This window comes from Bos taurus, chromosome 21 (genome assembly GCF_002263795.3).
Source record: "Bos taurus isolate L1 Dominette 01449 registration number 42190680 breed Hereford chromosome 21, ARS-UCD2.0, whole genome shotgun sequence".
NCBI lineage: Eukaryota > Metazoa > Chordata > Mammalia > Artiodactyla > Bovidae > Bos > Bos taurus.
Window position 1 is genome coordinate 25238744 of NC_037348.1, and position 16420 is coordinate 25255163.

General features: G+C 49.0%; 1 protein-coding gene across 5 annotated transcripts in view; it reads right to left on the reverse strand.

Moving 5' to 3' along the window:
* Nucleotides 1-536: 536 nt before the first annotated feature.
* The window catches only part of RASGRF1 (Ras protein specific guanine nucleotide releasing factor 1), a 102278-nt gene continuing 86394 nt past the window's right edge, over nt 537-16420 (reverse strand). The window contains exons 24-27 of one of the 5 annotated variants that reach the window (NM_001191457.1): nt 14196-14275; nt 7753-7870; nt 5229-5297; nt 1772-1864 (exon numbers count right to left, since the gene is read on the reverse strand). In NM_001191457.1, the coding sequence (NP_001178386.1) occupies nt 1772-1864; nt 5229-5297; nt 7753-7870; nt 14196-14275 (360 nt within the window). Of the gene's footprint in view, nt 1865-5228; nt 5298-7752; nt 7871-9227; nt 12498-14195; nt 14276-15516; nt 15696-16420 lie in introns of those variants that run through there. The other 4 variants (XM_024981793.2, XR_009492044.1, XM_005221879.5 and 1 more) reach the window with 4 other exon arrangements.

Sequence of the window (16420 nt, forward strand, 5' to 3'; positions counted from 1 at the left end):
GTGCGTCTGGGTGGTATGGCCATACTCCCGAGACAACTACAACCCACCTCTCCAGACACTCCTTCTCCAGCAGCCGATGCAGTGGGTGCAGGTTCCATCCCTGGTCAGGGAACTACGATCCTCACCTCACAAGGGACCCCAAGCAAGGACCACCAGCTGGACCCAGACAACCCATAGAATTGTGCAAAACTGTTTTCAGCCATTAAGTTTTGGAGCTATTTGTTCTTGCTACAATAGAAAACTGCAACAGTCTTCCTCATCAGACTATGTTGTTGTTGTTGTTCAGTAGCTTAGTTGTGTTTGACTCTTTGCAACCCCATGGATTGTAGCACACCAGGCTCCTCTTGTCTTCCACTATCCCCCAGAGTGTGCTCGAATTCATGCTCTTTGACGTCAGACTATGAGTTCCCCCAGAAAGAAGGAGTGGGTGCCCTGACCACTCCAGACCTCTGGTCTGAGTCCAGAGCCCGAGAAGGACCAAGTGTTCATCAAAACACTCCTTGAATGAATAAATGAAACCCATCAAAATTCCACCGTTCACCCTGAGATAGAATAGATTTATTAGCAAGAGGTAATCAGGAAACATATATTTTTACAAAACTGGAAATTGTTTTCCAAACAAGCTGTAAGTTGAAATATTATAGGACTTGAAATAGAATTCCCATACCACTAGGTATCGCTTACAGCAAAAGTTGTCTGTCTGTCGGAGTGGAGCATGCCTGCCACTTCAGAGTTGACCTGTGTTTTCTATACTGTACAATGTAAAAAATAGATGGTAGTATTCACAGAATAAGCACTACAGTACTATATTCCTGCTAGAAGGCATTTAGACAGGACTACAGTATATGCAATAAAAACACTTGGTTATTGAGTTCCTAAATCTACAGTGTGGTACTATTTTTCACAAGGCATACAGACTGGGAGCATCTCAACGTAAGCTTTGTAGTGACCATTAGGCGGCTCAAAGAGGAAAAGTGACATTTTTCACGTGTTCTCGACTTGCAGTGGATGCTGGCCGCCTTTGGCGAAGTCGACACGACTTGGTGTTGTGATTCTGTTTTCCTCGGGAAGTTCTGGGGCCTTGTCCAGGGCTACGGAGACCTATGGTCATGTCCCCTGGTGCTATTTCCAGAGCCGGGGGCAGCATGGCACCGAGGCGGCGGCCTCCAGGGCTGTCATGGGGCGTGGTTTTCAGCGGACAGGACCCTCTTCCCTCTGGGTCACTGGGAGGTGCGGAGTTTGGAGACCTGCGATTTGGGCTGGAAAAGCTGCTCTGGAAATCGGCGTCACCATCAGCAGGAAGGTTTGTCGATGACCAGACTCTGGGGTATGGTTCCCCCTCCCGCCTCCCCCCACCCCCCACCCAGTTATCACAACTACATGGAACATGCCGGAGGATGTTGCCTGGCTGACTCGGCCCAGGGGCCTGGGCTGGGGACGGACAGAAGCAGGACGGGTGCCTAAGGGTCGTGTATGCGCGGGGTCTGTTTTCCCTTCGGAGAAGAGTAAGGGGCCGGGAAGGACAGACTGAGAGGATGGTTGATGAAAAGAACCAGGCACTGCAGGAGACGAGGGGTGGGGTGGGCAGACCAAGTCTTAAACGGTGCAGAAATTCATATTCTGGTTCTATGGGAATCTAAGAACAAGAACGGATTTGTATTCTTGGAGAAGCACATACTAAAGAAGAAAACCCAGAGAAACCAAACGACTATGTACAGTATCATAGAGCACGTGTCCATGTGAGCGGCTGAATCTGGGCTGGGTACCGGCTTCAGGTGGGGAGTTTTGGTTCTATTCGGAGAGAAGACTCGTAGAGGCTTTCTTCATCCATTACAAAAGATTGGTCCAGTAAATACTGGGTTACCTGAGAAAAGGAAAAGAGAAGGAGGAATGCGAGGTGATGCAATCTCCACAATATACTAGGTGGTCACTGAGTGTCTCCCAGGAATCAGGCAGCATCATGGGGAGAGGGGCATCAGGCTTGCACATGAGGCAAAGATGCATTAAAAACAATGTGTCTTTTTTAAACTGTTTATGATTTTGCTTCTTTATTATTATTATTTTTTGGCCACACTGCAAGGCATGGGGGATCTTAATTCGTCAACCAGGATTGAACCCGTGTCCCCTGCATTGGAAGGCGGACTCTTAACCACTGGACCACCATTGAGGTCCCTGTTGTGTCTTAATACTATTTTTTAGTATTGCCTTAAGTTTTTGTCTTCATAGTAATAGAAAATCACATATGGTCAAAATTACTCTTGACCACCATTCCTATGTGTTAGAAAACATATTTTAGGCTCATATCAAAAAGTCGTCTATATCTATGGGACTTGCCTAGTGGTCCAGTGGCTAAGACTTCACACCCCCAGTGCAAGGGGCCGGGGTTCCATCCCGGTTGGGGAACTAGATCCCTACATGCTGCAACTAAGAGTCCAAGTGCTGCTGCTAAAGACCCTTCGTGGTGCAACAAAGACCCAGTGCAGCCAAATAGATAGATATTTCAAAATATAATCATCTCTATCTATGGGCTTCCCTGGTGGTTCAGCTGGTAAAGAATCCGCCTGCAATGTGGAAGACCTGGGAAGATCCCCTGGAGAAGGGAGAGGCTACCCACTCCAGTATTCTGGCCTGGAGAATTCCATGGACTGTATGGGCTCTCAAAGAGTTGGACACAAATGAGCAACTTTCACATTCACATCTATATCTCTATATCTAAAATGTCAACTGTAGCATCTGGGCTGTGGATGTATGGGTGTTAACAGTTCTTTCATGCGTGTGTGCTCAGTTGCTTCAGTTGTGTCTGACTCTTTGTGACCCTATGGACTGTAGTCCGCCAGGCTCCTCTGTCCATGGGATTCTGTAGGCAAGAATACTGGAGTGGGTTACCATTTCCTACTCCAGAGACAGTTCTTTCAGTGTTTCCATATGTTGGAAAAATGTTCTTAAACATCGGGATTATGTAGCATGAGAGAATCCCCCAGGAGCCAACCGTGGAAGCTGAGGCTGTGTAAGAAAGGAGGCTCCCCGTTCTTCCCCTCACAAGGCTCACTCCAGGGCAAAATCTCAGAGTGGAAAATCAGGAAGAGTCACCACATGGATTAAACTATTCTCCTTCCTCCACGTGTCCCACTTCACCCAGCTCCCGAGTGCTTTGCTGGACTCCTGTGTGTTAAATGTACGATGAGAGATCAGAGCCCAATCTCACAGTCAGACCCCCACCCTTCATAAAGAATCTCTCCAAGGCTCAGATGGTAAAGAATCTGTCTGCAACATGGGAGATCTTGGTTCCATCCCTGGGTCAGAAAGATCCCCTGGAGAAGAGAATGGCAATCCACTCCAGTATTCTTGCCTGGAGAATTCCATGGACAGAGTAGCCTGGCAGGCTACAATCCATGGGGTCACCAAGAGTCGGACAGGACTGAGCAACTAAACACTTTCACGTTTCCAAGGTTCAGTGACTTGTCAGTTGTTTGGAGCTGAAGGTTCATGTTTTTCCACAGACACTTAAATCAGGAGGAAGAAAACAATTACATTTCTTAGCATGTAATCAGGAACCTTCTGATAGCTGCTGGAGAAAAATCAAGTCCTTGTGAGCTTCTTTGCTAGTTGACCCTCTGCTACTGTGAGGGACAGACCCGGCTGTCTAGGATGCTGACCATTAGTCACCAATGAAAAGGTTACTGTGTCTGACTAATGGCTCTCAACCAGCACCTCCAGGAAGATGACCTCAGATTTCACGTCTAGACGAACTCTGATAAAAACATGGCAATCTTAAACAGCTATGGGAAACAGACCAGACTTAATTTTTTCTGTCTTTTAAAAAATTACTTATTTTTATTTCTTGGCCATGCCATGTAGCATGTGAGATCTTAGTAGCCCAAGCAGGGATCGAACCCATGCCTCCTGAAGTAGAAGGGTCCAGTCTTAACCACTGGACCACCAGGGAAGTCCCAGGACCAGACTTTTATATCTAGCTAGTAGCTTCATACGAACAATTCTTTGTAGAGCACAAAATCTCAACCCTCCAAACACTCTGGAAATCATCAGACTGGTCAGTTTTCTCCATCATGAGCATTTGTTTCCCTAAGAGTGTTGCTTCTTTTGAGACTGACAGCAAACACCACCACTGCAAAGCTGTTAACAGAAGGAGCCTGAAGGGCATGCTTAAGATTTTGTGACCCATAGATTGTAGCCCGTCAGGCTCTTCTGTCCATGGGATTTCTCAGGCAAGAATACTGGAGTGGGCTATCATTTCCTTCTCCAAGTCTAAAGGGCAGTAACATTTATTTGTATTGTACCTTGGAGCTTAAGGGCAAGTTTAAGAAGGGGGCATAGGCCTAATACAGCCTGGTACCTGGTGTATGTTCAATAAGCACTTGCCAAATGAAAGAATGAGTGAATGACAAGGAAAAAGCGGCATACTTGATTAAGGCTTCTCTTCCCCCTATGGCTATCAGTTAAAGACAGAGTGAGTTCATGGAACCTGGCAGGAGACAGGGCAAGTCTATCACAAAGGAGTGCATGCATGTTCAGTCGTGTCCGACTCTTTGTGACCTCATGGACTGTAGCCCACCAGACTCCTCTGTCCATGGGATTTCCCAGGCAAGAAAACTGGACTGGGTTGCCATTTCCTCCTCCAGGGGATCTTCCCAACCCAGGGACTGAACCCAAATCTCTTACGTCTCCTGCATTGGCCAGCAGATTCTTTACCACTGAGCCGCGTGGGAAGCCCCAAAGAAATATGTGCGTGTGTATGGTCTGCTAACAGAATAAAAAAAAAAAAAGTTTTGCTGTGCTTGCAAACACACACAAAGAATGAGTGATGCAATTGGCGTTGGGAGGGGAACTTACTTGGAGGCTGGGGGACTTTCTGCTGGGTGCCCTTTCTAGCTGTGAATTTTGAAACTGGTGAGCATTTCAAAAAGATGTGATAAACACAGCCTCTCTTGCCTCCGAGGAGACCAGGCATGATTCTAAGCCATCCTGTGGCAGGTAAAGATCAGATGGGAGCTATGGGATGACCACAAGCTCTGTCTGAAGGAGAGGGAACTTGTGGCAGGTCAGGGGACAGGACACAGGGAGGAGGGCTTCCTGGAAGAGTGGGGCCCAGGGAATTCAAGGCAGAAAATGCTTGGGTTTGGAGGGGGAGGGGAAGAGGCAGGAAGAAGCGGGGTGCCGCCACAGCACTCGTGAGAAATCAGAAGTGACTGCAAATGCTGCCAGCTTACCTTTGCTTGGTGCTCGATCTTGTAGGCAGTTTGTTGAAACTGGCGGATCTCTCGGATGATGTGGGATATCTGCGGGAAGGAAGGAGAGTTTTAAATATTTATTTTAACTTATATTTATTATTTATTTGGCTGTGACATGTCTTTGTTGCCACATGTGGGATCTAGTTCCCTGACCAAGTTTCAAACCTGTGTCTCTTGCATTGGGAGCATGAAGTCTTAGCCACTGGGCCATGAGAGAAGTTCCAGGAAGATGAGTTTTAGAAACAATTTGCTCTTAGTATCACCCCTGGACGCCCTCCCCCTGCAGAACAGAAGGGACATCAATAGCCATCAACTCAGCCTCTTAATTTACCTCCTGGGAGATGCTACTGAAGCATCATGATTTTCCTTCTACCAGCAACCTGCCTCAAAGGCTGATCCTTGGTAAGAATCTATAAATCTATAGGTTATAAGGGGTAACACAGACTATCTGTCCTTCTCTGACTTATTTCACCAAGCACAATATCCTTGAGGTCCATCCACGTTGCTGCAAATGGCAGAACCTCACTCAATTTATTTATTTATTGAAGTATAGGTGATGCACATTATTATATGTTACAGGTGGACAATACAGTGATTTACAATTTTTAAAGGTTATACTCCATTTGTAGCTATTATAAAATACTGGTTACATTCCCTGTGTTGTACAATATATCCTTATAGCTTATTTTATACATAACATTTTGTACCTCTTAGAACTTCATTGATTTTTAGGGCTGAATAATATTTCAGTGTGTGTGTGTGCATGTGTGTGTGTGTGTGTGTGTGTATATATATATACATCTTCTCTTGGAAAAGGAAATGGCAGCCCACTCCAGAATTCTTGAAAATTCAATGGACAGAGGAGCCTGGTGGGCTACAGTCCATGGGGTTGCAAGAGGCAGGAACAACTTAGCGATTAAACCACCACCACCACCACATCTTCTTTATCCATTCATATAATCTATAAAAAACACTGAATCATTATATCATATACCTGAAACTGTCACAGAATTGTAAATCAACTATACTTCAATAAAAAGATGCATATTCTGAAATGTAAAACATATATTCAGTCAGATTACACTAAAGATGATGAAAATTATTTTAAAGACTCACAGATAATATAGTAAGAGAAAATTACCAATAATTTTCTTTGAATAGTGAAAATAAATGAGTGATTTTGTTGCTAAAAAAAATCCTGATGACCCTGATGCTCGGAAAGATTAAGGGCAGAAAGACAAGGGGGTGGCAGAGGATGAGATGGTTAGATAGCACCACTGACTAATGGACTTGAGTTTGAGTGAACTCCGGGAGATGGTGAAGGACAGGGAAGCCTGGTGTGCTGCAGTCCATGGGATCAGAAAGAGTCAGACATGACTTAAGGACTGAAAAACAACAAAAATTACAGTATGTGATTGAGAGAGAAACACATCACTTGATCAGTGGTGCCAGCTTATCCAATATCCTAAAACAGCTCCCCTCAACTCCAGCAACAGCTAAAGGCCACTTTCCATGTGCCCACGGTGTGCAAGACCACACAAAGTCTCCCTGTCCTGCCACTAGGGCAGTGCTGCCAACTTGCCCTTGACAGAGAAATCTTACCAATTAAACAAAACCTTAGGAGGAAGCCCATGATACAGAACCAATACAAATAGAGGCTCCCTGGCTGGAGACAACAGGGGAGAAGCATGGGTATAAACAAGGCTCTCTGCTGGAAGGGGGTCTTCATCTCCCCTCCCAGGTCCTAGATTTCTCTGGGGAAATTGAAAACCTACTTGCTTAGAAATGATTCGGCTGTGGCCACATAAAGCAAGGGCTTTTCTAGGACTTCCCTCATGGTCTCAGTGGTTAAGAATCTGCCTGTCAATGCAGGGGACACAGGTTTGATCCCTGGTCTGGAAAGATCCCACATGCCTCGGGGCAAATATGCCCATGTACCACAACTACTGAGCCTGTGCTTAGAACCTGTGAGTTGCAACTACTGAAGCCCGTGTGCCTGAGAACCTGTGCTCTGCAACAAGAGAAGCCACTGCGATGACACTGCAACTAGAGAGTACCCATGTGTAGCAATGAAGACCCAACACAGTCAAAAATAAAGAAAATAAAGTTAAAAAAAAAAAAAAGCAAGTGCTTATCTGAACAACACTGGATGGGCTTGGAATAAAGATACACCTTTGAGGTCAGACAGAGCCCCAGACCCGGCTCTGCCGTTTACTTAGGGGTGATCTTGGGCTGGTCCTGGATCTCTCCCAGCCTCAGCTTGCTCCCCTGTAAGGTGGACAACACCCACTCCTCAGCCTGTAGGTGTTAGAGGAGGGAATGGAGGTACAACTGGCTCAGGGCAGGCCAATGCTAATCGCCACTTAAGGGGGTTACTGTTCTTACAGGAGGAGCAGGGCTCAGGTTCCCCCAAGTTGGCCAGGCCTGGAGGCAGAGCTCCGGTGGGCCCGGGCTCGGGTTTTGATGATACCTCCCCCTCCCCGCTCTGCTGCAGGGAACTCACCATTCTCATCTTGGAGAAGTTGACCAGGCCGTCCTCCGTGTAGTTGGGCGTACCCTCTTCGATGAAGGCCAGGTCAGTGAGGTACATCCCCAGGTAAGGGACACAGGGCGGGTCGCAACTTTGAAGCAAATGGCATTGACAGAGGTTTTTCACTTAAAACGCTGGTGCCTCTCCCAAGAAGAGACACACCCCTGTGGGTCACTCGCTTTGCTGAATGGAAAGGGGTTTCTATTTGCCAAGAGTTAACAGTAGCGCTTGGGGCTGAAATGCCTGCTGGGCAAGAGGGTCAGTCCTCTGGATGGTGGGGGTTGACATGGTGCCAGCTGGGGCTTCTCAGTGGACCATCCCCTCCCACCCCAAGCTGGAAGGTCCCCCTCTACCTGTCTGCTCGCCTTCCCAGATAGAGTCCTGGTGCTTGGCCGCCAGCTCCCGCCGGGCTCTCCTTTCCTTTCCATCTCTCCCCTGAAACTTTCCATCGCAACCTCATCCCAGAATCACGTCCTGGGGGTGCCTTGTAGTGCCACCCCCATTCCCGCCAGTCACCCCCATACACTCTCTCCCTGAGATGTCTCTGCCTTTGTTTCTCGCCCCACTGGGACCTCTGCCCACCCAGGCACTGAGCTACCAGCACAGAAAGCCCTGCTCTCTGAGACCACTGTCCTGGATGTGGTCTGGGCGGGGGTTGATGGCCTTTGTGGGGAATGGGCCAGGCCTCTCTCATCTGTGGCTCTGAAGCAGGGGTTCCAGTCACTGGTCCTTCACGCCCCGTCTGGTGCCTCTTATGGGGTGCTGGGTAAGGGGGTGATGCTGTGATGGCTCTGGTGGTCACTCTGTCCCGGCAGAGCTCCTGACAGCTCCCTCGAGGGACTCCCCACACAGTGCTCTACAGACTCCTCTCAGCTCAGCACACAGCCACAGCAATCCTGCTTTCTGCCACCTGTCTCCTGGTGGCAACTCTGCCTCTCCAGAGGGAGTCAAGACAGGGAGGACGGTAGAGCAAGGATAGAAACCTGTCTCAGTCCTCTGTCTGCTTGCTCTGTGACCCTGGGCCATATCTTTCCCTCTGGTCCTCAGGCTCCCCTTGTACAACAGCACTCATGTTAGCTGAGACAATTCTAGGTGATTTGAGAGTTGATTTTAGGTGATGCTCAGACACTGTTTAAATAAATCGATTCATATGATGATAAACATTTGATTTTCACCCCCACCACCCAGCATCATGAGTGTCAGCATCATGGTTTTGACACTTCCTAACACTTGCCATTTCCTTCACTCTTTTTTTTCTTTTTTGAACAAACAGTAACAGGACTCACTAAGGATCAGAGCCTTGGCATACATCAGGATCTGGTAAGAATTTAATAACATTGTTTTGTTTTCACTGTATTTATTTTTTATGGTAACCATATATATTTATGGCAAATATGCTGGTTTCCCATTTGCTATCATGTTGGTTTTTCTTCTTTAAATAAAGAAAATAAATTTAAATATTTATTTCTTGGAAATAGTTAATTTAAAGGAGACTATTAAGTACATGCAAATACAGCTGACACGTGGGTATGACAAAGTCTTAAAGGAGGTGGGTTTTTGGAGTTTGAGAAATAGTGGAGAGGAGAAATATTATTTGAACTGTCAGTCTTGACTTCTTCATGGGTGATAAAATCAATTTGGTGAATGTTGATCAGATTTTAAAAAAAGTTTTAAAAAAGAGAGAATAGGGAAATATCTGAGTTCATTGCATGGTCTAAAATTGCTTTGAGACATTTTTGTCCCTTTTAGGTATATATGTGTTTGTATACAGGGTAACACTGTCAAATATAATTTTATTTTTTTCTTTAGTGCAGGTTGTGGGAAAAAAAAAAAAGAAGTAAGAATCATGCTGTCACTGGCAGACCTCTCTGAGTCCTTCCGGCCATTAATAGTTCATGATTGTTATCGAGTGGGCCAAAAAGTTCGTTCTGGTTTTTAACATCTTATGGAAAAACCAGAATCATCTTTTTGGCCAACCCAATACATGCCTGGTTTTCCATCAAACTCCAAATCTGAAGCACAGGCTGGTGGATCTGATGGAGAAAAGAGTTCAAAGGTCTTAGAAGCCACTCTGGGGCTGGAGGGCTGGTTGGTGGCTTCTGGGGGTGCCCCACTCCTCCTGCCCTTGGTGGGCACCAGGCAGTCTGGAGAGCTTGGAGGACCTCTTATCTTGGACAGAGGCAGAGGGAAGGCTGAGTGACTGCTCGCTGACTGTGAATGACTGAAGGAAGCAGGATGTTTTTGAATGCCTCACGGGGTCCTGACCACCCAGACCAGTGAAAGAATAGCTGAGGTCCTCAGGCCACTCGGTGACTTCCCTGAATGATTTACTGGGGGTTATGACCCAGGTGTGGAAAGATGATGGGTGGGCAATTTAGTCACTTGCATGTGGCACCACCAGTCCCGGACTCTATTCTTGTTCATCACCTACATAGTGAGGGGCTTTAGGGAACAGCACACTTCATTCAGTCATGTACACACACACACACACACCCCAGAGTCCAGAGCCATGTGGGAAATATATGGTGTTGTCAGAGTGGCTAGAGTAAGGGACAGTGGGGGCAGAGAAGGCTGGAGGAGGGCCCCCAAAGGGCAGTACTGTGTGGACACAGACCGTGCTGAGCATCTGAGTGTACAGGGAAGCACAGTGGGGGCTTTGTGTGGGCAAAATACCCAATGTGCGGCTAGCTCTGAACTCTCACGTGGCCATCTGACCTGTTGGGTGGGGTCCAGCCTTGCCTTGCATCAGGGCCTGGCCAACAAGGCTGTTACGGACGGAGGCAGAGCCCTCACATGCCTGTACTTGACGTTCTAGGGAGCAGAAAGAAAGTGCCCACCCCCCAGTCTAAAAGCTGCTTCTGGTTTCCCAGGCACCACCTAGACATGCTTGCCAACACCTGGTGACTCCTGGCACCTGGATCTTATCTATGATCATTTGGGGCCCCCAAGCCTGATGTTTCTGCCAAGAAATTCCTGATGATGTCAAAGGGGATGAAAGAAATGAGCTGGCATCAGTGACTGAAAGCAAGATGCAGCTGCCTGATGGGGTTCTCCACCGAACCCCAGGAAAGGGGAGGTGACAAGCAGGGGTCACCCTCTGCTCCTCCCCCCAACCCCCACCCCTGGCTGTAAGCTGGACTGCCCTCTCTTACAAGCTTCTGGTCTGGGATCTCCTCTCTTTCTCAGGGAGGGGATGAGGGCTACCAGGGGCTGGACTAGAATCCCTGGGGTCAGGACCAACAGTGAGGGTATGTGGTGCAGGGAAATCAGGTCCTCAGATTTTGTGGAAATTTCTTTTTGGTAATGCATTGGGAGTGGGGTGGGGCTCAGAATCCTTTTTGCCACCTGGATTCTACCTGCTCTGCAGTTTCATGAGCAAGAGACCAGGCTTCGTTCTGTGGCCACAGGCTAAAAATAAAGATGCAAACAGATATTTGCTCCTGTTGGAGCCCCTGAAACTCCAGGACTGTGGATCCATCACATCCACGTTCATAGACGGATGTCCACACCATCAGGAGGTCGTATGGGGTGGCCTGCTGCTTGGCCAGCAGACTTGCTCCCCTACAGCTGTCCCCATCCTCCACTTAGGGGAATAGAGGGGAAGGGCTGTGACAGGAGCAGCGAGAGCCTGGCTCCTGTGTGCCCTCCATGGGCATCCTATTCAAACTAAAGATAGACGTGCCAATGAGCAAGCATCTGCTGGGTTAAGATTACACAGATGGGCAAAGCTGGAACTGGCCCCTCAAGAGCTTGTGACCAAATTTTACAGCAAAATGTTGTCGAGTGGAGCTGTGGGCAGCTTCTGGTCACTCAGTGGATGATAGGAGGGACAGTCTTGTGGGTTTCACCAGGGTGTGGTTTGAGGAAGGAGAAGGGGGAGATCACATCCATGTGGGGGCATCAGGGCAGCGGACTGACAGGGTGCACACAGCAAGCCTTGTAGGTGGCCCAGGAGATATTTAAGAGAGTAGCTGGAGACAGGAGGTAGGATTTGGGGGTACAGTCTTGGCTGGTAAAGCTAAAAGGCCACGTGCTAGCCTGGGTGCTGCACAAGGCTGCATATTATGATGACGGACTAAAAAGGACACCCGGGACATCAGAACAGGTCTGAGGACCCATGGACCCACACAGTGAGGCCCATCATGAGCTCCTTGTCTGGGCGACTCACCAACTGTGCCCACCCACCACCTCATGCCCTCTGATCTCTGCCCCTCGCCTGGTGAGATGACCCCCAAGTCTTCACATACTGCTGCTTTATGTGTAAATCTTGGTGCTTCTGGAGTAAAGGGGGATAAACACATGTCCCAATCTGTCCTTCCCCTGCCTGGCCTGGCCTGCATCTCTGTAAGGTAGGAACCTGGTTTGCATAAAGGTCTCAGTGGCCAGAACACCTGAAGGCCACCTATGCCCTGCATGGCTGGGTGAAGAGGCGTCTAGGGAGGCACTTACACAAGCCCACAGGGAACCTGAAAGAGGGGAGACAGGATGGGGACGCAGACAGAATGGGGACCACGGAGGCGGTGAGGCCGTGGCGGTGCTGGGCGAGGAAGCCATGTGAAGGAGGCAGATGGAGCAGCACCTGGGGGCGGACGGACGGACGGACGGACGGACAGGTTGGTGAATGTGGGGGCAGCTCCCCACAAGCACAGTCCACAGGGGCTCGCGGAGCCCGGGCGGAGGAAACACGGCCGGACAGCACAGATGGGTGGAACATCTGTCTGAGGACACAAACAAAGTGGAGATGATGGTCAAGGCGATGGGACGCAGAGCCAGCACGAGGAACACACCAGGGATGACGGGAGAGAAATGAGAAAGGTGGACGGGGCTGGCAGGAAGGGGGTGTGGGGTGTTGAAGTCACTGGAGGGGCTGGAGGTGTGAAGGGTTCCATCCCCAGGTGCTGGGGGCTTTAGCGGGCCTGCTGTGGGCAGTGGTCATGGGGTCCCTCTTGGAAAGGAGGAGAGGCGCTCCCGGGCTCCATTGGAGCCAGGGCCCTGGGGTCTCCCAGGGACTGGGAGGTCCAGCAAGTGGCCACCTAGGAACGGAGAGCAAGGGTGAGGGCCAGCCCAATAGGCCACGTGCTCAAGTGCCCGAGAGGAACACGGAGGCAGAGACTAGTGGAGGAACCCCAAGGGAGCATCTAACGAGAGTGACAGCAAACCCATGTTTCAGGTGAGTGTGCAGCCTCGGCACGTGACAAGGGGCTGAGTCACTGCTGTCCAAGGAGAGCTGGCCTGGCCTCTCAGGCAAACCACAGGGCACTGGCTTGGGTCAAGGCCTGGCTCCATCACCATTTCCCCCAATCCTTTGGCCAGCCACTAGCCCCTCAGTGTCCTCCTTTGGAGAAACATCATGGGAGATCTTGTCTTACAATGTGGTTCTCAGTGGGGGCAATTGTGCCTCCCTGAGGGTATCTGGCCATGTCTGGAGACCTTCCTGGTCCTCATAACTCAGCGGGGGCGGGGTGGACGGGGGCACTGGTCCCATGCATAGAGGCCAGGGATGTTTGCATTCTTTCATGCACAGGACAGCCCTCACCACAAAAACTATCCTGGTCTAGGGACTTCCTTGGTGGTCGAGTGGTTAAGACTCCACGCTTCCACTGCAGGTGGTGTGGGTTTGATCCCTGGTCAGGGAACTAATATTCCATATGCCCCAAGATTGGGGAAAAAAAAGTAAAAGATCCAATGCAGGAGATGCGGGTTTAGTACCTGGGTCAGGAAGATCCCCTGGAGAAGGAAATGGAAACCCAGTATTGCCTGGGAAATCTCATGAACAGAGGAGACTAGTGGGCTACAGTCCAAGGGGTCAAAAAGAGTCAGACATGCCTGAGCAACTTAAAAACAAAAGGACAAGAGGACCGAGGTTGAGAAAGTTCACCTCCTGGACAGTGTTAACAGGGCCAGGGAAGTCACAAACTTTGCAAACTGTGAAGTGTCAATTACTGGTAAAATCGTATTTGTTTGATTCCAAGATGCCGTTTGTCTATAAAACGCACTCTTGTTTTGATGACTAATTATCAAGTACAAAAAGGAAATGCAATCATATGAAATAAACGCATTGACTATGAGATGTAGCCTGACATCAGAAATAGTAAAATATAAAATAAAATGTGCATTTTGGAATCAAGGAATCTGGCACATCTATAATTGCTATCACACCTACCACACTTCTCAAGACTATTCCTGTGTCTCTCTCTGGAAATGCCCCATCACCATGAATTTTCTTTGGGAGATGATGGAGGACAAAGCTGACCTGCCCTGGGGTCTGGGGATGTGTAGGGATTGGTCTTGTGGGAAGACAGATGGACAGACAGACAGACAGGCTTCCTGCTCCGGCCAGGTGAGGCACATGAATGCCTCTGCAATGCAGTTCTATGATTTAAAAAAGAATGGTGACAAAATGACACACAACTTACTTTTTCAGAGCTTCTCTCAGATTCTTAAATCTGCCCTCTGATGACACAAGCTTTTGGAGCTTGTCAATCAAAGCTTTAGTCTGGAAGGAATTAGAAGCATTTACTAGCACACAGCACAGGTCAAAGCCCGCGGCTCTGGCCCACACTCCAGGGCCCTGTCCCACCTTGAGATGGGGCAGGTGGGTTCGGGGACTTCCTGGGTCTAGCAACTTGACCCTGAACCCGTGAGGAGGTGGACAAGGATCTTTGCTTTGTGTGCCCATGCTCATACATCTTTCAGAAACTGTGCGTGGGGCCAGGAGGGTCCAAGTGCTGGGGTCCTGAAACCTGAGCTGTTGGGAACAACGTGATGGGTAACTCCAGAGAGCCGGAGCCAGAACAGGGCATCACTGGTGTTTCACCATCATGACCTTCCTCATCACTGTACCCAAAGGATGCGACCATCTCCTCACACCTTCACTTTTTTTTTTTTTTTTACACCTTCACTTTTATATATCAGGCAGTGAAGTGAAGTGAAGTCGCTCAGTTGTGTCCAACTCTTTGCGACCCCATGGACTGTAGCCTATCAGGCTCCTCCATCCATGGGATTTTCCAAGCAAGAGTGCTGGAGTGGATTGCCATTTCCTTCTCCAGGGGATCTTCCCGACCCAGGGATCAAACCCGGGTCTCCCGCATTGCAGGCAGACACTTTACCATCTGAGCCACAGGGGCACCACCCAAATTTAATGGGCTTCCCAGGTGGCACTAGTGGTAAAGAACCTGCCTGCCAATGCAGGAGACATAAGAAACTTGGGTTTGATCCCCGGGTAGGGAAGATCCTCTGGAGAAGGGCATGGCAACCCACTCCAGTATTCTTGCCTGGAGAATCCTATGGACAGAGGAGCCTGGTGGGCTATAAGTCTACAGGGTTGCAAAGAGTCAGACGAGTGAAATGACTTAGCACGTGAATTTAAGAATCAAGAAAAAAAAAGATGGTGAATAAACTTATCATCAAAGAAGAGAATACCTTGATGGAAAAGAGTAAAGTCTGCAGCAGAGGGTCCTCTCTGCCAAATGACCAAGGCAGGCCCCACCCACACATTAGGTGGAGCCACTCAGGCGGCTGGTGTTTGTCTTAAGGGTCCAGGTGGGTGCTGCGGAGCATGTCCTGGGTTGAGCCTGGGTTTGTGCTTCTTCCCCCGCACGACCTGGGGAAAGTCCCTCACTTCGGAGCCCCTCAGCGCCCTCATTTATAAAATGATGAGATGAGTAGTGATTTCCTTTCTAGCACCAAGCCTCAAGATTCAGAACATGGTTGAGAAATCGGGCCAGAGACCTGCCGTGCACCATAGATTAATTTTTATATGAGAAACCTACCCACAGAAAACAAGCCAAGTCTTCATTCGGATGGAAGAAGAGATCAGTGTGTGCTCTTCAAGGAGAGAGAATGGCAAAACACAGCCCCTCCATGCTGGTCCCTCCATGTCAATTAGAAATGTGGTCGCCTGGTTTGGACCAACCCTGCTCAAAGGAAAAATGTATTCTGGGTCTGAGGAAAGAGACACATGCTTCCTAGCATAGGAAGAAGCCCCACCAGGCCAAGGGTGGATGATTCTACTTTCGAGATGGCTGCTCTCAGATGCCCAGGCCAACCTCCACCCCAGGCTCCCAGCCACCCTCCTGCACTTGGCCTCTTTCCAGAGCTGTGCCCTCGCTTCCTCTTCTTTCCCCTCCACCTGCAGAGAAATGAGATGCAGCTGAGGCCAGATGTGGGGACTGAGGGTCAGAGCCCTTGGTGGGCTCTGTTGCCTCCATACTCTATACATCTATAGGCAAGTTCACACTCAACGCACATCCAGAAAATGGAAGGGTGGGTCTAGATGTTCCTTAAGGGCAATGCTCATTCAGATAGTCCAGAATTGTGGGTGACACAGCAGTTACACTCTCACATAGCTCCAGGTGAGGCATCATCATGCTCGTTTTCATTCTTTTTCAGTTGTTAAGTTGTGTCTGGCTCTTTGCAACCCCATGGACTGCAGCATGCCAGGCTCCTGTGTCCTCCACTATCTCCTGGAGTTTCTCATGTCCATTGGGTCATTGATGCTACCTAACCATCTCATCCTCTGCTGTCCCCTTCTCCTGCCCTCAATCTCTCCCAGCATCTGAGGCTTCTCCAATAAGTGAGCTCTTCACATCAGGTGGCCAAAGTATTGGAACTTCAGCGTCAGCATCAGTCCTTCCAATGA